This window comes from Gobius niger (assembly GCF_951799975.1).
Source record: "Gobius niger genome assembly, chromosome: 1".
Classification (NCBI taxonomy): Eukaryota; Metazoa; Chordata; class Actinopteri; order Gobiiformes; family Gobiidae; genus Gobius; species Gobius niger.
In genome coordinates, this window is record NC_136852.1 from 6,920,130 (window position 1) to 6,941,300 (window position 21,171).

A 21,171-nucleotide genomic window follows, 5' to 3' on the forward strand; every position below is an offset into this window, starting at 1 on the left:
GCTGTATCGGTCTGTCGTGGTGAAGAGGGAGCTGAGTCGGGGCAAAGCTCTCGATTTATCGATCGATCTACGTTCCCACCCTCACCTATAGTCATGAGATTTGGGTAATGACCGAAAGGACAAGATCGCGAATACAAGCGGCCAAAATGAGTTTCCTTCGCAGGGTGGCTGGGCGCACGCTTCGAGATCCGGTGAGGAGCTCAGTTACCCGAGAGGAGCTCGGAGTAGAGTCGCTGCTCCTTCACGTCGAAAGGAGTAGGCATCTGTTTCGAAAGGCATCTGTTTCGGATGCCTCCTGCTCGCCTCACGCGGGAGCTGCTCCAGGCATGTCCTAGTGGGAAGAGGCCTCGTGGAAGACCCAGGACACGGTGGTGGGACTATGTCTCCGAGCTGGCCTGGCGTCGCCTCGGGGTCCCCCCAGAACAGCTGGAGGAGGTGTGTGTGGATCGGGAAGTCTGGGCATCTCTACTGAGACTGCTTTCCACGCGACCCGGCCCTGGATAAAGCGGGAGAAAATGGATGGATGGATGGATGGAACACAGCTTTTTTCAATAAGTACAGCATTACATTAATCAGAAATACAGTCTAGATGTTAATGTTGTGGTGATTTTTAATGGAATACCTACGTAGGTATGCAGAGGCGCATCGCTCCCATGTTCTAATGGTACATTGTGCTATTATGCTATCACTGCTGAAAACTTTAGACCGTGTGACCTGAAGTCTTGGGGTATTGTATACACAGATAGTAGACACAGATTTGGTTTATTGGTTTATTTGATAGAAACAGTGCATATCAATGAACACACCAGCAACCACACCTCGGTCTTTCTTCTCCCTGTAATGAAATAAACAGTTGTAAGTTGTATTTATTGGGTGAATTTTACACGTTGTGACTTTTCTTCACCTAAACAATTGCGGAGCTATTTTTATTCCATTCTCAAGTCTTTTTTCGGTCAAGATTTTTGTCTTGTTCCAACAAGATACAGTTATAGTTTTTGAACCTGAGCCCTAAATTATTTACCTCCTCTCCACTCAGGTTTGTAGTTGTAACCTACACCCACAGACACACCACAGTTCCAAACAGGAGATCCAAATAGTGTGGGATGTTCTGCTCTTTCCCTCGCATTCCCTGATGAACACCGCCCTCTAGTGTCTTCAGCGCGTCCCTACATCTTCATCTACAAACTTCAGCTGAACAAGGAGGGAGGCACTTCCCCGCCCTCTCTGTCTCTCCCTCCTTCCTTCCTTCCCCCTCCGCCCGTGCGCGCGTGTGTGGCCCTTTATCTTTTCTGTCAGCTCTATTCTAGCTCTCGGCAACTGCGTGTGCAGCGAGAAAACTCCACACTTCCCACGCCATCCCACACTTTAACTCAGGTAATCTCAATTCCTTTGCTTCCCGCGGCTCTTCCGCTCGTGTGCGCGCGGGTGTCTCGGCTCCCAAAGTCAGATAAGGGCAGCGTACGTTGGCGACGCTTCATTCACTCGCTGGAGAAGGCGCGTCCTTTTTAGAGCACATGGAGAAATAAGGAAGCAGAGTAAGAGCGCACGGCTGATGCAATAGACTGGAGAGTTCATATTTACGCACGTTTTTTTGAACTCCAGTGAGGTTTAATCACTTTTTGGCGATTGTTATCTTTATTGTGAGCAAAGAAACGCGCGTAAAATGAGTAGCAGTTGAGTGTTTCTTTGCGCTTTTGCCTTCAGTTTGTAGCCGCTGATCCTGTGGTATTCAAGGCTCAGTCTGTCTATAGTTGGCTCTAATGTACTTTGTTTATATAGCTACACAGTTAAGCTGACGTTTTGGGTCAAACTCGTGTACTATGCCTAAATTATGTCCAAAAAAAAGTAATGCCAACAGGAGTAAACCAGGTTGGAACTAGCACTAAACAAGTCATAACCAAGATGTGCATCAAGCAGGTCTAAACCGGAACGACAACGAAAATAAACCAAGTCTATAAGCCAGGGTTAAATTGGCAGAACTGTGTCCTTATTTGTGTCACACCAGGTCGAAATTATGCCCAAAGATGGATCTATTTCACAAGAACGTGTGGACTTCAATGAAAATCAACTTTACACTGTGTTTAGGCTGATTTGTGTGTGTGTGTGGCAACAATGAATACACGTGGAGCTCTTTAGTATCAATATGTTGCATCCAGGCTTTATGGAAGTTAAAGGAATAGTTCACCGTTTATCCCATTCTGTGATATGTTCTTACCTGAGCTTAGACGAGTTGATGCGTACCTGTCTGGTCTTTGTGCGTGCCCGGGGAAGAACTTGGTCGCTTCTGGTATCACCCCGTTTGGAGCCATAGGAATACACTGGGAGAGGCTAAATGCTAATAACATCTTTGGTCTTTTTGCGTGACTGAGGGCACACAGTTCTTCCATGCTGTGCTATGTTCTTACCTGAGCTTAGACGAGTTGATGCAAACCTGTTTTCTACCTTGTCGTCTTTTTGTGTGACTGAGGGCACGCACAAAGACCAGACAGGTACGCATCAACTCGTCTAAGCTCAGGTAAGAACATATCTCAGTATGGAAAAACGGTGAACTTTTCCTTTAAGAGTCGATGGCCTGAGCTTGGTGCAACATTGCAGTGGCTCACAGCCTCTGACCGGACCTGTGTGAAGTGGACTCATGTGTCATAAGGGTTAAGTTTAGAAGGGGTTAGCATCCAGGCTAACAACACTTAAAGATGCTACAGTCTTTTGGCTCATGACTCCAGGCTCTCTGCCATGTCCTTTGTGGTCTTTGCTATCAATACTCAGGAATAGTTGGCTCTGTTGGGTTACCTTTTTAGGTATTGGGTACAGAGTGGAATGTTTCTCATATGCTCACAAAAGCATTAGACCTGTTTAATGTCTTTTCTTGTGCTTATAGTGTGTAACAAATGTAATGACAAATGTAAATGGGTACGAAAAAAGTACTGGTTACCTAATCTATAAAGTTCGTGAATGTGATGTCAAATCGCTAAGCATTATGGGATTAGCAGCAATTGTAAACTAATGGAGATTTTAAAGTTATAATACTGGAGTTATTGTTCACATCAAAACACTTAGATGTATTTACCAGCAGTAACTCAGGAGTTGTTCCACGGCTATTTACTCCACTTTCTATACAGTTTTTAGCTAATGTTAGTCAATAGAAATGCAAAGAGCTGCAAAGATGGCGGATCTCTCTGGTAACAGTGGAATTTCCCGAACTCTTTAAACAGTGTTGGGGTAATAAGTTATACTGGATTCATCTCTGTAGAGAAATTAGTTCTCTGCATCTGACCCATCCTCAGTGTCGCATGGGGCGAACTGTAGGAGCAGTGAGCTGCCAGCATGGGCCGGCGCTCGGGGACCCATCTCCATGATGTGGAGCCAGGCTGGTGGTCAGAAACACCTGGCTGGAGGATTCACCTATTGCACATGTTTTTATAACCTACCACTAACCTACGCAGACACGGGGAGAACATGCAAACTCCACACAGAAAGGCCCTGTCCAGGTGGGAATTGAACCCGGGACCTTCGAGCTGTGAGGCACGAGCACTAACCGCTGCGCCACCGTACCTATAAATGTATTACAAAAGTGACGAGTTACAGAAATTTGACTTTTTTCTGTAACTGAGGTATATAACATATTACTTAAACAAATTCCGGTAATATATTTGTCATTACAATTCAAGTAGCTCGAGTTACAAGTGCATTTAAAGAGACTAGATGCAAGTTGGTCATTTTGTACTCACTACTGCCACCTCAGGTCTTACACGTAACTGCAGCTTCTATATTGAGCTCGTGCATGACGGCAATTCGGACCCGAATTACACCCTTTTGAGTGACAGTGCAGGATTTTAGAGGCAGTTGTGGTGAACAGGTCTGAGCTCATTCTACACATTAGGACATGGCTGGAACATGTAGGAGTTTGAAAATGCATAATTTTAACATGTTCAAATTCCATATACTCCCTTCAGTTTGTATTGATGTATGAAAAAACTCCTCCCAACTAAAATGCGGCACCAAATGAAATTAGGAGACTGGTGTTTAAAGGGGTTAGGTGCAAGTTGGCCATTTTATACTCACTACTGCCACCTCAGGCAAATCTTAGACTGCACTTTTGCTCGGTGGCATTATAACTTTTCAGTTTCACTTCACATTTTTGAAACAGTAATATGTGATACAAGCATATAACATTAAAAGCTGTAACTGCTCATAAAGAATACATACATAAATATATAAATAAATGAATACATATAAAGTAACTTGACCAACATTGCCTTTAAATCATCTATAATTTCCTATTGGCCTGTATATAAAATGTGCTCAAAGATCAATTACAATGCATTACATTAACAGCACATTTATTACAGTAAAAACCTTAGTTATTCATTCATTTCCTTAAATCTGCTATAACAAAGGTCCATTCATGTCATCAAAGTGAAAATAGCTTGACATGTATGGTATAATGCACCGAGAACTGACTGTTAACAACATACTGTTATTTTCTTAATGTTTCACACAGACTTACAGAACTTATTTTGGCAAAAGTTGTGATATTGTGAGCTCAGAGGCCACACCGGGTGCTGTTTTGTTTTGTTGTAAGTTAAGTGTGAGCTGCTGAGAGATCCTCTTCTCTATTTCAGCACATTCAACACAAAGTTAATATAAAAAAAAACATGCCACAGAGTCCGGTAACTCGACACAGCTGGACACTTTTAGACTTTTAGATTGCCGACATTTGGAAAATCATCAGATTTAAGTCCCATCAGGAGGCAGAGCGTGTGGCGCACATGTGTTGGAAGTTGCACCGTCAGTAAAGCAAAAGATGCCAAACTCTAGTTCAATGTGCTAAATCGAAATATCTGGACTTTTTTTTATGAATAGCAGCTTTTCTATTGCATTATTTTTTATTTCCCCCAATAAAACGACTGTTATTGCCTGAGCTGCTCTCTCCCACCTCCCACCTGAACAATCCAGGAACTAATAATATAGTAGTATAGTAGTATAGTAGTATAGTTGTAATGTATTCAGTATCAAGTCAAAAATAAATAAATAAACTGGTTTGTGTTCAAAATCCTGACCTATTTCACCTCAATTCACAAATCTATTCTGGTTGTCACTGACTTAGACAACAGAGGTGAAGTGTCTTGCCCAAGGACACAACAACAGCATTCTCTGAGCTGCAAGTTACTTTTATACTGATTGGGCCTTAATCCTTTTGTTAATTTTTGCTGTGCCTTGCAGTCACTGGTAGGGCTGGGTACTGTAAAAAAAAATAATAATAAAAGAAATAACGGTACTTGGTTTTCGATGCCGATACCTGAAAGATACTTTTTTGTTATACCTATACTAAAATATTTGTCCCTAGAACCAGAAAACCTTAAAAAAGTATTTATATTAAGTTTGAAGAAACACACTCCTCAATGTTAATGAATAGATTTAAACAGAAGTGAAGGAGCCTGACAGAGATGCAAAAACATAACTAAGGTTTGCAAACACAGCATAAATATTATCAATATATGTCAGACTTCGTGTAAACTTACTAAAATAACTAACACAAGATAAGGACTTACTGGAATAAAGTGATCAGCCAGTCCAAACTACTGAGGCATAAACGTGTCCGAGACCGAGACAGTCCAACTACTGAATCCTAATCCTCTAGTGGCCGCCAGTGTTGGGGGTAATTTTGGGGGGGGAATTACAAGTGCATATAAATGTATGAACAAAAAATGCCAAACACTGACCCTGGATAAAATAATAATAATAAAATAATAAAACACCAAATCAAGTTTGATATTGGTGTATAAGATCTGCAGTAGGGCGTAGTTAATATTATCAAAACAAAACACGTGAGAATGGGGGAAAGCGACGGGAAAGGAAATCATTACTGCATTACTCGGTGGCATTATTGCTATTTCCAGTTTATGTTTTGCCAAAAGTAACTCAGAAGTAACTAAAAGTAGTGTAAATCAACTACATTTTTGAAACGGTAATATGTATGTATTGATTGATTGATTACTTACTTACATTTCATCACAATAAGCTCAAAAGGAATAAGCTGTGTCTCTACCCCTCATTCATTATTAATCACCCACGTGCTACACATATTCAGTAGTAACTTTTAGATGTATTACATGCATATTACATTTGTATAACTGAAACTATGTAGAATATATTACAATTTCAAAATAACTTGGTGGCTGAAGAACACCTCTTCAAATTTTGTATCATTTACTTGAGCTGAAACAACAAGTTACTTCCTTTAATACTGTGTCTCAAGACCCAAAAGCCATCAACACCTGGTCAGTAGATATATATATTTTTCTGTACCTGCTTCAGATACATTCATTTTTTCTATTGCTGAACTTTTTCCTCCAGATCATTACACAGTACCCAGCCCTATAGTCACTGTTGTCCAAAATAAGGAAGTGCTCTCCCTGATGTATGACTACAGTTCATCAGACAGTAGTTAAACATTAGCATACTTGATGTAGCACCTTTAAATGAGAGGAAAATGTATTATATAAACATTATAGTAGCGTGCTGTTTCATCTCTATTGTTTACGGGCGCTGTCTGTGAACCGTCCTGGACCGCCTGCCTGGCCTTAACCCCACATTACAGCTCCGTCTAAATCTGTCCCGTCTGCTCACACTTGTCCGTCCCATGCCCCCCTGTTCCCTCTGAATTGACCCACATTCACCTTTATTTCATGCATATCATGAACACGGCTCAGGGGTAGAGGATGTGAAAGTATTGTGAGATAATGCAGCTTGTTACCAGGAATGAGCGCGCTAACTGTTTGGTTGTTTTCGTGCACTGGAGTCCCGTGTTGAAGGTCGTCCCGTCTCAGAGGCGCGGACAGGCCCCAAACGTGTGCCTTTACGACCATCACATGGCTTTGTGCTCGCTCCGTCAGCCACAGGAGCACTGGACATGGGCTGCACACATCACTGCACACATCTGAACTTATTGGTAGCATAGCCTGTGTGGGTCAGAGCTTGAACATTTCTTTGTCTTTATCTTTAATATCAACAATCATTTTTAGTTACCGGTAATGTATTTGTAGGTATACAGTATATCCTGACTTTTTTCTCACAGTACCCCTCAAAAGTTTAATAATACTTCCTATGTTCTGGTTTTTGTTTATTTTTTCAACACTATTTCCTTTGTGTGCTTCTCATTAAACTATGAATGAACACATGGGGTCGTGTAGGAAATAAAAGAGGGTGAAATTCTTCAAAATTGCCTTCCCTTTATTATTGGCTTTTTCTCAATGAACTTGAGGTCGGCCATTTCTGGTGACGACATTGTGAAGCTCAATGAGAAAATGTCCAAAGGGCAAAGCAGTCAAAGTAAAAGGCGGCTTTTTTGTGTGTAAAACATAATTCCATATGAGTTCATTTATAAATTAATGCCTTCAGGGAGAATCTACAATGTAAATAGTCTTGAAATAAAAGAAAAAACAATACATGAAACAGTGTATGATTGGCTGATTCAAGAGCAAATATTAGATAAATCTTATACTACACACTATTGTGGTTTCGATTACATTTATTGTTGTTCCGCACTTGTGTTGAGAAGTATCAGTGTCAGATCATGTTTGTTTTTATAAGCATTTCCTCATGTGCTTCTGTCCTTCACTGTGGGAGTGCCAGAGCAGTATTTTGCCGGAGGTAAACTCGCTGCATGTGACTGATGCTATTCTGATGGCAGTTCCCTGTTCGCTGTGACATAGGCAGGTGTTCCGTCGTCTGATTGGCCGAGAGGAGGGCAGGGCCCGTTCCTGTCCATGTGCCTTTTTTGGACGTGCTCGTGTGTCACATCAGAGCAGCGTGCTGCTGCTGCCGTGTGTGAGGCTCGAGGCCCTTCAGAGCCGGCAATGTCACCGACGTCCTGTTGAGCCTCATTGTTTGGAAAGTTTTCACCCGCTTGGCCTGTGTTTGGTGGTTACTCGTCTTATGACACTGCAGTCTTATAATCCTGTGTCATTTTAAACTGTTCACTGTGTATTGAGTTACCTTGTGTGTGAAATGTGCGGTATAAATAAACATGCCCTGCCTATAGTCCTTTTTTGAATTACACTCTTTAGTAACATTAGCTGCTCCCTTTTGCAATTATGATTCTAATTTTATATAAATGTAGTGATGTAGTAAATGCACATCTTTCTTGAGCCTCTAGTTTTCTGTTTATCTTTATATGGGCACATATGAGCTTTATTGCTTTAGCCTATGCCACATTGAGCATCCATAATCAGTGCTGGATTTGTAAATTCGTTGTAAATTGGTCTGATTGTGATGGATTCAGGGAACAGGCCAAAACATTTGCCGGAACACGTTCATTAAACACCATTATATCAGATCAAATCTTTGCCGGATTCTCCTAAATATTTCCCAGATATTTAACCCTGAAAAACTGAACATTGAGGTGTTGAGGGGGATCAAATGAAGCACTGCCCATAACGATAAAGAAAAATGAATGTAAATTGCTCAAAATAAACAAACTATCAGTGTTCTTGATATGGCTGCTGTTAATTTTATTCTTCTATAACTTTGTAATCAATGAGCCATTTCCTTTTCATGAAACAATGAAAACCATGAAATAGATGCACTCCTGTTTTGTATCATGAAGGGTATGTATCTTCTTTAATTTATAGGTTTTATTAGATTTATTGCATTTGTTTATTTGTTTTGGGTGTGGATGCACATGAGATAAATTAACACTAAAGCACGCCATGTTTTTAAATGCAGAGACATTTTAAGTGCATTTTCTTTTCATTTCGTTTGTTTTGAAATTTGCTTGAAAGAAGTAACACTTCAGAATGGACAGTCTGAAGTAACGTGAAAGGGGTTCATTGAGAACAATGCGACCCCAGGACCCTGCAGGTGCATTTCCATGACGGCTCGCCCTCGATGTTGTGGAAAAAACCCGCGTGGTCGGTCGTGGGGAGGGCCCGGTCGCCGCAGCTGCTCCGGGGGGCTGACCGTGAGATGTGTCACTTTTCTATTTGTGTAAAGGGACACCTGAATGGTCTCTGCTCGGAGGCGGCACGAGCACGTGGGCCGCTGTGGACACATTCTCAGAGGAATCAAGTACAAGTTCGATCAGTGTATCAGACAATGAAGAGGGAGGCTTAGACTGACTGGACAAATACAGACAGAGAAGAGCCAGGCTGATTATTCAAAGTGAGTCGTTGGATGTATCTTTGATGTGGGATTTTAAACTTGTGGATCGCTGAGTGACATTTGGCGTGAGATTTTATGTTTGTTTTGCCGAGGTGCTGCTGGAGTTGTTCCAAGAAGTGATGAAACAAAAGGTCATTTTAACCTTTAACAAAACACTGTGACTTTTAGCTGCAGGACTAAACTAGAATATAACCTTTTCCATTATTTTGTAATAGTAAAGTAAAAAATAGTTAAAGTTAAATACGAAGTAATGTAAGTATACTTTTGAACAATTCTCATAACTAGACCTTTTTTCAAATCACTTTTTGCAGCTCTACTTCCTCCTATAACAAATTATTATATATAAAGCAGAAGACGGCATTAACTACTGTTTTGTTTATTCATTTATTTGCTCTCTTTTCTTCTTTAAACCACTTTCTTATAATCAGACTTGCAACTTTCCTTTTAGAGTTCTGGCATTTTGTCAGGACTGTGGAAAGAAGTGAGTAAAATCTTTTGATAGGCATAATAAGTAAGTAATAATTAGTAAATAAGGCATAATGAATAAGTAATTATAAGACTTAAAAGGACTATACAGAGTTTAAAAATGTTAAAACTAAGTATTTTCCTCCCCCTACATGTTCCAGCAATATCCTAATGTGTAGAATGAGCTCCTGTTCACCACAACTGCCTCTAAAATCCTGGCCTGTCACTCAAAAAGTTGTTAATTCGGGTCTGAAGTGCCGTCATGCACGAGCTTATTATAGAAGCTGCAGTTACACATATGATCTGAGGTGGCAGTAGTGAGAATAAAATGGCCAACTTGCATCCAGTCTCTTTAACTCTTTGCTCGCAAAATGTAGGAATGTTGATCAGCAAAATGGATCAATAGAGAATGTTTTTATTTCCATGATGACAGTTGACATCATGGCGACGTGTAAACAAGCAGCAACCTCCCTCTCTCTTTGTACAGCTGCGTTTTTTGCCTTTTTCTGCGAACAGTATTTGTGTTTTTTTGTACATTGTTTTACTGGATGCTTTTGTACGTCTTTATCATGCTTTTGTGGGGTTTGGCAAAAAAAAAATACTGCAGAGAGTCCATAATGGCCCTGAAGAACAGCTTTTAAAAGTAAACTAACAGCTAGCTTATGAGCTAAAGACATTTGAGACCTACAAATTCTTCCTCTGTAACACTGAAGAGGCACCAATAGCCCCCACACCTGCAGCACAATGGAGGCGTCACAAGATGTGCAACAGGAAGCAGAAAAAAGGGACAAAAGAGAACATGGTAAAAGACTTGTGGAGCGGAGGGAGCTGCGCAGGAGGAAGACGAAGGAGGTGGTGGAGGAGCTGACCTGTGAGGGACACCACGCTCCGAATCAGGGACAAACCCGGGAGGCGGTGCACTGTTTAAGAGGATCAGAGGAGACTGAAGGCAGCCAGCCAGGTTTCCTCTGGGTGCTATGGTTTCCCCTTCCTCCAAAAACATGCTGGTCAGGTTGACCCACAGTGGTATTGCGGCTCAGTGGCAGCGGCTCAGGACTAACACCTCAGCACTATTTCGTTGTATGGTTGCACAATGACAAATAAAGCACTTACTTACCTACATTTTTATTTATTATTGCATTTTTGTTTTCTATAAATCCTTTTCTGTCACACTCATACATAAAGTGCTGTTGTTTGTGTCAGTCTGAAAATAATGGCGACAATGTGCCCTTTGTTTTGAACTCTTTTATGATGAACATCCTGCTGTGTCCACAGGTTCCGTCTCTGTACAGACCTTTGCGTCCCGCCGAGGGCCAGGATGATTCTGGCGACGCTGAAGAGCATCGGGAAGCAGCTGCTGCGTGTGAAGGTGGTGGACTGTAACGCGGAGGACTCGCGTCTGTCCCGATGCCTGAACACCTTCGACCTGGTGGCTCTGGGGGTGGGCAGTACCCTCGGGGCGGGCGTGTACGTGCTGGCCGGAGCCGTGGCCCGCGTCAGCTCTGGACCCGCCATCGTGCTGTGCTTCCTCATCGCCGCGCTGGCCTCTGTGCTGGCCGGTTTGTGCTACGCCGAGTTCGGAGCCAGGGTACCCAAAACGGGGTCGGCGTATCTCTACAGCTACGTGACCGTGGGGGAGCTGTGGGCCTTCATCACGGGCTGGAACCTCATCCTCTCATACGTGATCGGTGAGTGCAGTCACTAAGAGAAGCCTCTATATCAGGGGTGCCCAAAGTGGCCCACCGAAACAATTCTGTTGGCCCACCAGAGAGTGACTTACTTTTGCGCTGCTTGTGGTTAATACTAATTCTCTTCCATTCATTCTCAATGGTAAATATGGATGCAGTACACTTTTTGACCACCAGCGTCAAATTGGGGGCGCTGTTTCAAAGTTAAGGAAACACTTTTGTGGTGTCTTGGTATTTATCAATTACAGAGCGTTGTAGCATCAACTTTCACAGTTTTCCAACTTTTATTGCAAAGGTTGTTGACCTCGACAAAGGTTCATGTTAAAAATTGACTTATAAAAGAATTGATGCTGAACTGACACTTTCAAAGTAATCTAATGTGGCATTTTCTTTGAGTTAACTAATGAGGTAAAGTCACTGTAGGTGGTGTAGATAAAAGTGTTTTTTTAATTATTATTTTTTTACATTTTGCACTATATTGCTACAACTGTTGATTTTGTTCTACTACAATCGAAAAAATAAAAAGTAAATAAAATAAAGTAACTTTAAAATTTGCAGTTATATGTGTTTCGTGCTTGACATCGCCGTGTTTGGCCCGCGACTCACAGGCACTTTTTCATTTTGGCCTTCGGAGACAAAAAGCTTGGGCACCCCTGCTCTATATAAACACGTCTTTGTACTGCTATATGTGACTATCATTCCCAAACTGTGGTCCTGTGTGGCCAGTGAATAAAAAACAAAAAAAATGAAAACTATTTTTTAATGCTCTGTTCATCAGCTTCATATGGACAGTTATGAAATATTGCAACTTGCTTCTCCTGTTGTCCCGCAGGAACCTCCAGTGTGGCGCGAGCTTGGAGTGCCACGTTTGACCAGCTGATTGGGCATCACATCGAGGAATTCTGCAAAAAGTACATGACTATGAACGCCCCGGGAATATTGGCAGAGTATCCAGATTTGTTTGCAGTACTCATCATCCTCACGCTCACAGGTAACCGGCGATATCCTCAATCGCAAAGCTAGAAATGAAACATCTCAGGGTCGGGTCTGTTCTCATCTTTCTAACCCTTTTCCTGGAGATACCCCGCTGACTTGTCTGTGTTTTTCACCTCAGGGCTGCTTGCGTTCGGGGTGAAGGAGTCGGCTTTGGTGAATAAAATCTTCACCTGCGTAAACGTGCTGGTGCTGCTGTTTGTCGTCATCTCAGGCTTCGTCAAAGGAGACCTCAAGAACTGGAGGATCGACCCTGATGAGGTCCTCAACGCCACCACACACAACCAGAGCACCAAGTATGTCCGGATGCAAACTCTTGTACTAAAGAAAAGAAAGTTTAAGCTTTACTATCTTATTTACTCATAAAGGGATAATGACAGCAAGTCACTCAGTCCAACTTTTTTTGGCAGGTGAATTGTGCGCTGTGTGCTATATAAATAACCAATGACGTTTATTATCTATCATCTAAAGCTCATCACACAATTTTTATGCCGATTTTGCAATAATTCTTGAATCGTGACTACTTGAAGTACAGCGTCGTGTCTCGCAGTGGGGTCGAGTTTGAATCGTGAATTGTGGGCGGCAGAAAGACGTGACAAAACCCCAGTTGCAGGAAATCAAACCCTAGCCCTAACTGATTTTGGATGCACAGACGAAGCGTGAGTTATTTTAGCATCCAAAAGTGAACACACAGAAAGCAGTGGCCGATGACAGAGTGGAATACGCACAGAAATAACACCGTAGCTCCTGCCTTTTCATTTCTCTGTCATAACAGCTTCTCAAACAACACTACTGTTATAACAGCACCACACCTAACAGCACAACATTATGTCACTAATAGTTCACATGAACCACCTTTTCCAGCTACATTTCAACCACACACAGAGTTTAGCAGCACTCAGTGTTTGGAGTCAGACTTCTATTCAGCTTCTCTCCGCTGCCTCCTCTGTCTCGGGGCTGAGGTGCGTCTCCTTTTCTTATTAAATCCACTGAAAATACGTCCCGCTTCTTTGTGTCGCCGACTTGTATTTCCATTTGACAGAACAATAAAGGAGTTCAGGACGACTCGTGCACTGCAGCACTGAACTGTGCTGACAGTGATCACATGACACTGTTGACCAATCGGGACATGGCTGTGTTTCCCACGCTCATGAACAGAGGCCTATCTTTGCTGATCTGGGGTCAGTTTTTCTCCTCCGATAATCCAGTCATGTAGTGTGGACTGAAACATGTGTGTAGTCTGTGCTCAGCCTCACAGTGGCCACAGCTGCTCAAAAACAAGTTCATGAGGTCACAAACAACAATAATCACGCCATTAAAAAAAGGACGCAGTTGAAATTGATTTGCATTAACGCGTTAATAACGTGATACTAATAATAACCAATGACATCTATCATCTAAGTGCAAATGTCTGCCTCCTGTCTGTGTCCAGTTTCACCTATGTCGTGCCCACGCCGGAGAGCCTGGGTCAGGGTGGATTCATGCCTTTTGGTTTAAAAGGAGTTTTGTCCGGAGCTGCCACCTGCTTCTACGCCTTTGTGGGCTTCGACTGCATCGCCACCACAGGTACGAGGGTCGGAAAATACGTTCAAATCGCTTCACATTACAACAATGAATCTTTATTTTAGATGATTTACTTGCTTGTCCTTTTGTGACAGGGGAAATGTTTTATCTTTTCTCTGTCTGTAAAGTCTGCATTATTTACAACAATCACATTTGTACAAGTTGTGTCATTCATAAATAGCCTCACGTTTTCTTTCACCTTTGCCGTCCTGTGCTGACTCAGGGGAGGAAGTGAAGAACCCCCAGAGGGCCATTCCCATCGGGATAGTGGCCTCCCTCCTCATCTGCTTCGTGGCCTACTTCGCCGTGTCGGCTGCGCTCACCGTGATGATGCCGTACTACATGCTGGACGAGAACAGCCCTCTGCCCGTGGCGTTCAAGTACGTGGGCTGGGACGGGGCCACCTACGCTGTGGCCGTGGGCTCTCTGTGCGCGCTCTCCACCAGGTAAGAACACCTTACTGCAACTAAGCATGTGGACGGGATAAAAATAAAAGTTATACTATCTTTAATTTTACTGCAATTCATAAACACTACATGAGATTGTTAACAAAGTATAACAGATGCTATTGAACCCTTGAGCTAACACGGTTTCTTGCTAATTAAATTGACCTTTCTACCAAATAATACTTTTTGTGAAATGATCGTCTAATTACAAATCTAAGCAGTGGTCTTCAACATGCACCTTTTGCCCTTACCTTTTTTTTTTTTTTACATTTCTATCATAGACTGTAAATCAGGAAAGGACTATTTATAGCCTCCTTCCTCCTGTAGCCGTAATGAAATGGGGACAGGCTCTGGAAGTTACTTGACGTCATGGACTTTCCGTTAGAATTAGATAATGGACGTCAGGGCTGGACGATATGGCAAAAAAATATTGATCAACCTTGATGTTTGATGTATGTTTGACCTTTTATACAAACTTCTTCCATTGTCTCGTCCAAACTCCAAAACTAAGAGCTGTTTCTGCCAAAGAAATGTCTGTAGACTTGGCGATTGTAAAGCTCCATGATGGTTGTTGAGATTGACCAAAGTAGAGATTGAGATAACGTTTTGATAAATTGCCCAGCCCTAATGGACGTCCAAAAACCCAGCCAACCCATAAGCCCTGAATGCCACCCTCACTTAGTCCATTCTTGATTTACAGTCTATGATTTCTAACCTTTGGGATTTTTACCATGTGAGATAGAGCTGTTCACTTATACTTCAGATTAAACTCTCACTAACTTGAACCTGTTCACTGACACTGTCAATAAATCTACTCTGATTCTGAATAAAAACAGACCCGCTGCTGCACTAGCATTAGTACTGCTGCAGTGTAAGTGCTGCCGCAGTGTAGTTGTTGCTGCTGCTCGCATTAAGGGCCTTGGTCGATCAATATATTTGTTTTTTAGACGCTTGGAACATGTGAGCCAAAAACAGCACTCTCGTCTCCTCCACTGAGTCGAACCAGTTTTTGATTTAAGGGCATAGAAGCTTATATTAGTGTCTTTAATGTCTTTAATATCTTTGCGATGTAATCTTAGTACTTTACTGCAGAGGTAGGTACCCTATTATTTGGCATAAGTAATATACACTAGGGAAAAAAAGTATTTGGCCAAAATCCAATAGAATGTCTATGTGAAACTGACCAAATACTTTTTTTCCCCACTGTATATGTATTTTTCTGATTTGCAAACATGCAGCATTTTCTCCACATTGAAACATCAGACTTCAACATAAACACATGAATTATTAAGGCATAATGAGTACTTATTCCGCCTTCAGTAATACTTGACTCTGTTGGCATTACTATGTACCGTTCGTGTCCTAATGTGCATGGGGTGTGTCTCTCTCTCCCACACTAGTCTGCTCGGTTCTATGTTCCCCATGCCCCGCGTGATCTGGGCCATGGCAGAGGACGGCCTGCTCTTCAAATGTTTGGCTAAAATCAGCCCACGAACCAAAACCCCCCTAACAGCCACCATTGCATCGGGTGTAGTGGCAGGTGAGGTGTTTCTGTCTAAACCACTAACCTTCGACAGAAGGGGGCGCCCTCTGCCCCCCGAGCCCCGCCGGAGCACAGGGACTCAGCGGCACATTCAGCTTCTCACTCAGAGGAGATGGTTCACTGGGGCATCGGCAAAAACACGTATCTCTGAAGTCTAAAGGAAATCAAATCAATGAAAGATATGTTGTATTTGTGGGGGGAATCCAAATATGTATGAGGCACTTGCTTTAGAAAAAGTGTCAAATATTTGAAATGAACAGAGACCAAAGTCTACTTTTATTTATGTAAAGTGATCCTCAGAAATATACTGGAAATATACTGAACTCAAAGGATATATATAGTTTTGAATTGCTCATACATGGTCATGTTTGAAGCAGCCAGAGGGAGAAAACAAAGAAAAGAAACTGAACATTCTCCACCTTTACTTTAATAAATGCTGAATTATGAATATACTTTACTACTAATTAAAAATACAAAGCCATGGCGGGGAGTGAAGTGCTTCAACAGCCCATAAATACTTAAAAAACTGACAATGCTAGCCAGGAAGCTAACGTTAGCTTCAGGCTACGTTATCAAAAGTGCCGTTTTTTGATTCTACTGAACAATTTGCTGTAAAATAACATCCATATGCACACGATTTTGGCTTGACTTTAATAGCGTGTGATAAATATGTTTATAATTTGCCAGAAAACGGCTAAAAAGAGTGAAAAAATTGTGTTTCCCCTGAGAGGATTTCTTCCCCCTTGGCTAGGCCACGCCCCCTAGTATCTTAGTGTTCATAAATGGCAAAACTATTAACCGTCCTCTTTGTAAAGAAGGGTTCAAGTATTGCAAAATAAGGTCCAGGCCACACAATGAAGGCCTAAAAAATAGTAAATCTAACATGACCATACTAAGTCTTCATCAGAGCTTGAAAGACATTACAGCCCAGATGAAGACCTAGTATGGTCAAAACATGTCGGCTTGGCCATTGACATTCAAGCCTTTCAAGTACTTATTTGTGTTGGAGTGCCTGGATTTGTAGTTTATTTTGGCAACAGGAAATACTATCTTTTGATATAGCACATATAGGATCAAACCTTCTATAAATTAAAGAGATAAATTCAGTGGAATGAGGTCCTCCCCACATCTTCATCCCAGGCTCTATTCTGCCCCAAGCCTGAGCCCACGCTGCCGAGTCCCTGTGCTCCCGGACATGACCACGATGTATTCCATGTAAACGTGTGCCTCCTCCTTCCTCCTGCGGGCAGCCTCCTCGGCTCCATGTTCCCTCTGCCCCGCATTATCTTTGCTATGGCTCGCGACGGCCTGCTCTTCTCGCTCCTGGCCCGGGTCAGCGAGAGGAAGACCCCCATCGTGGCGACCATGATGGCTGGGCTGCTGTCTGGTATGTAGCCATCGATGAGGCCGAACCTTGTGGAAGGAGGAGTGTAGAAGGAGTCTGTGCTCTCGATGTTGTTTTAAATGAAATACTTGTTGTTCTGGTGTATATGTGTTTATACATTACAAATTACAGACAGCTGAGACGCCTTCAGTAAACGGTGCCTGTGTCTTTGCAGCGGTGATGGCTTTCCTGTTTGACCTGAAGGACCTGGTGGACTTGATGTCCATCGGCACGCTGCTGGCCTACACGCTGGTGGCTGCCTGTGTGCTTGTGCTCAGGTACAACAACACTACAACACTACAGCACTACAACACTACAACACTACAGCTATGGAACAGCCAGACTCATACATCACAGCAGGGGTCACCAACCTTTTGTCAGCTACTTCTGGAGCATTAAAGGGGGGGTATTATGCAAAATTGACTTTTTCAAGCTTTACATCATGTTATTATGTCATTCCCTCATTAAAAACATGCCTGAAGTGTTGCCTTGGCACATTCACGTATTTTTGAGTAATCTGTAAAAACTCTGATGGCAGCCATTTTAGGGATAGGTTTGCCTGAGTCCTCCTAGGAACGCCCCCACCTCCTGGAGACGCCTCCGAGCTTTCGTCACCAGCCGAGCTTTCGTCACCAGCCGAGTAACCAACCACTGCTCCTCAGCAGAACCCCCTCCCCACTGATGCCACAGACAGCGTGTGGAGGGGGCGTGTCGGAAAGGGTCAGAGGTTCTTAAAGAGACAGAGGCCTATTTCAAGACATTCACTACAGCCATTTTGAGAGAGCAATTTTATACAAGGCAGTTATTTTAATTTACAGACCAACAGAAGGTTTCGTCATCATTGTAGTGTGCTATAGACCAGTGTTAATTTCGTCGAATAAAATATTTAGTCTTAATTTTAGTCAAAGTGATATTTTTGACGACTAAAATTGGACTAAAACTAAATTAAAAGTTTTTCATGAGACTAAAACTATGATTAAAATGTCCAGATATTTTAGTCGACTAAAAAAAAGACTAAATAAAAATGAAAAGGAGAGACTAAAATCATCCAAACTTCTATTGACAGTCTGAAAGAGCCTCATATCATTTAAATTCACTGCCAAATGAACAGGTTTGTGCTTTATTCATGTGGAAACAGCTCCATGAAGTCGAGAACCTTGATTAAATATGATTATAATGAATATTATAAATGCAAAGACGACTAAATTAGTCTTAAATTTAGTCTTAAATTTAGTCGACTAAATTGACATGCAATTTTAGTCGACTAAAACTAGACTAAAATGAAACGTTTTTTTAGACTAAATCTAGACTAAAATTAAATTACATTTTAGTCAAAAGACTAAGACTAAGACTAAAATAATATATGTTGTCAAAATTAACACTGCTATAGACTGGTGCTATGTGATTGAAAAAAGCATAATGCCCCCTCTTTAAGTTGTTCGAGAGCTACCAGTTCAAACCAAATCTTAAAGACTTAAACTTACACTGTTTACTTATAGGATATTGACCCGATATTATATCAAAATATCTTAATTTTAAACTCGTACTAGTCACAAGAACAGAACTAACTGTACTTTGAAGGATCAGATTCAAGAAAATGCAGTGTTTTACACCTTAGAAAAAGGGAGGAGAGGGTGAAGACTCTGCAGGCAGAGGTTCACCTCAGCTCATGTTTACCTGTAATTGCTGGGTTGCAGGTGACATCACAGCGTTCTAAAGGCCTATACTATTATATAGAGGAAAATTTTTCTTCATGTTTATTTTTCTTCACCTTTTCTCTGCCACAGACCATAGTGCAATTGTAATAATCTTGACTGCTGTGTGTTGCAGGTACCAGCCGGAGCAGCCCAGTATGGTCTATGAAATGGCCAACACGCAGGAGGAGGCGGATGGGGCGGAGTCTATGACCGAAGGGACCACAGACATGTTGCCCAGTGACAGTCTGACGCTGAGGAGCTTCCTGTTCCCCTCCAACCACGAGCCCAGCCGGGTGTCCGGCTCCGCGGTCAACATCTGCACCAGTCTGCTCGGTCAGTACTTCACAAACCCCCTGAACTACAGTATTTGTCATAATACCCAAAGTATGACCGACTTCATGTGGATGATTATTCAGAAACGTTGTTGTTTTCAAAGTAGACCTTCAAATGCGTTCATCATATTCATGTTGAGATTATATTTGAATAGGTTTTATATTTTATCTAATAGAAGAAAAGCCAAGTGCCCCCCAGATGTCCCCATACCTCTGTCTGCAAAACAAAACTGTGTTAAATGAAAGTAACTATACCTGTTTTTCATTACAAACAATGAAAGAGGAAGCCACCAAATTAAAATATTAGTTTTGGTCCAAAATCATTCCAAACTTTCCTTACATATTTGTAGAATCCCACTTTTTCTCAAGGACAAGTTTATAGCCACGTTTCGCAACTTGCTGGGTCACTTTCCAGAGTCACTTTCACAAAAATGCTTGAAAACTCTCCCACAAGATCATGAAATTGATTCAAATTCTTTATAATTAGATACACAGTGTTTTTCTCTCAAATGTCTGGGTTTACAATATGCTAAAGGAGGACAAATTAAATTGCGTTTCACTACTAGCCTTTAAGTATAGAGCTGCACTTCTCCACTGGGAGGCACCATTGCTGTCTTCATTGCCTGGAATGCAGCATAAGTATCACTGTTGTTAGTCAGTTAAAACAAATACCTTTAGATTTGAATCCTTTCGTCTCCTGTGTCCTCCGTGTTGTTAATTGTCCACTATCTTCCCCTCCCAGGCGTGTTGGTGTGTGTCTTTGGGATCGTGGCGGTTCAAGGCGGGACGGCGCACTGGTCCCTGGCTCTTCTCAGCGTCGTCTTCATCATCTGCCTCATTCTCACTGTCATTGTTTGGAGGCAACCACAGAGCAAGGCGAAAGTGGCCTTCAAGGTGATGAATCTCACAGTTCTCCTCTTGTGTGGGCTCTATATCGCTTATGTGACAGGACTTTGGACAAATAGGTCATTTCTGTGGAGTAAATAAGTGATGAAAGTAAAGACATTTCTACACGCGCTCTCTTTGTGTTTCGGCTTGGATGTGAGAAAATGTAAAGACAGATTGTTATCTCTTGTAGGTGCCGTTGCTGCCGGTTCTCCCCGTGGCCAGTATGTTTATCAACGTTTACCTCATGATGCAGCTGGACAGAGGGACATGGATACGTTTCGCTATATGGATGGCTATCGGTAAATCACTTCTCTTAAAGCTACATACGCCACATTTCACCCAGTAATTAGAATGACATAAAAACATTATACTCATTTATTGATGTAGAAACATGTCAAAATATTCAAAACTTCAAACAACAGTAGACGGGCAAAGTCCATATAATAACTGTAGATACATCCATACTGTATATGGTGGTCAAGTCTGTCACTCTGTAGCTCAGGGAAAGGCAGCATTGTGACAATAAGTGAAAACAGAATCTAACATTGATAAAGCATTATTGTCACTTTTTCAATTATGTTTGAGCTTTTTGTAATGTTAAATGTTATTTCATTTCCTAAACCTAGGTTTCAAAAATATTCATTATGTTCCATTTTCATCTGCTCCAGCATAGATTCTCTCTCCCCCAAGCAGAGCTGGTCCATAACTAAGTACATAGTTAGTACTTTTCTCGAGTAGTAAAGAATAGTACTGCGCGGGTAGACCGGGTCTCATGACCCATGGATTCGAACACCCTGAGTCCCCCGACCCAGATTCCCAGAATCCCAGCTCCGGATTCAAACCTCCCGACCCGGAAGGTCGGGAGGTTCGATTCCCAGCTCCTGAAGATGCACACTGTCATTGTGTCCTTGGGCAAGACACTTCAACCTCCTTGCCTCCAGTGTCTGCATACATTGGTTTATCAATGAGAGAGTCAATGGATCACTGATTCCTTGCTTTATAGCGATTTT

At 42.0% G+C, this 21,171-nt stretch overlaps 1 protein-coding gene across 1 annotated transcript; it reads left to right on the top strand.

Annotated features, from left to right (window-relative positions):
* Window positions 1-1,244: 1,244 nt before the first annotated feature.
* On the top strand, window positions 1,245-20,507 carry LOC306969611 (high affinity cationic amino acid transporter 1-like; the record flags this gene model as incomplete). Its single annotated transcript, XM_079565273.1, has 11 exons — window positions 1,245-1,374; window positions 10,903-11,315; window positions 12,148-12,306; window positions 12,430-12,604; window positions 13,741-13,874; window positions 14,095-14,317; window positions 15,718-15,857; window positions 17,420-17,522; window positions 19,075-19,274; window positions 20,016-20,167; window positions 20,352-20,507. Exons 2-11 carry the CDS (start codon window positions 10,946-10,948, stop codon window positions 20,505-20,507), a joined length of 1,812 nt encoding a protein of 603 aa, XP_079421399.1. The 5' UTR covers window positions 1,245-1,374; window positions 10,903-10,945.
* Between the last annotated feature and the right edge of the window lie 664 nt (window positions 20,508-21,171).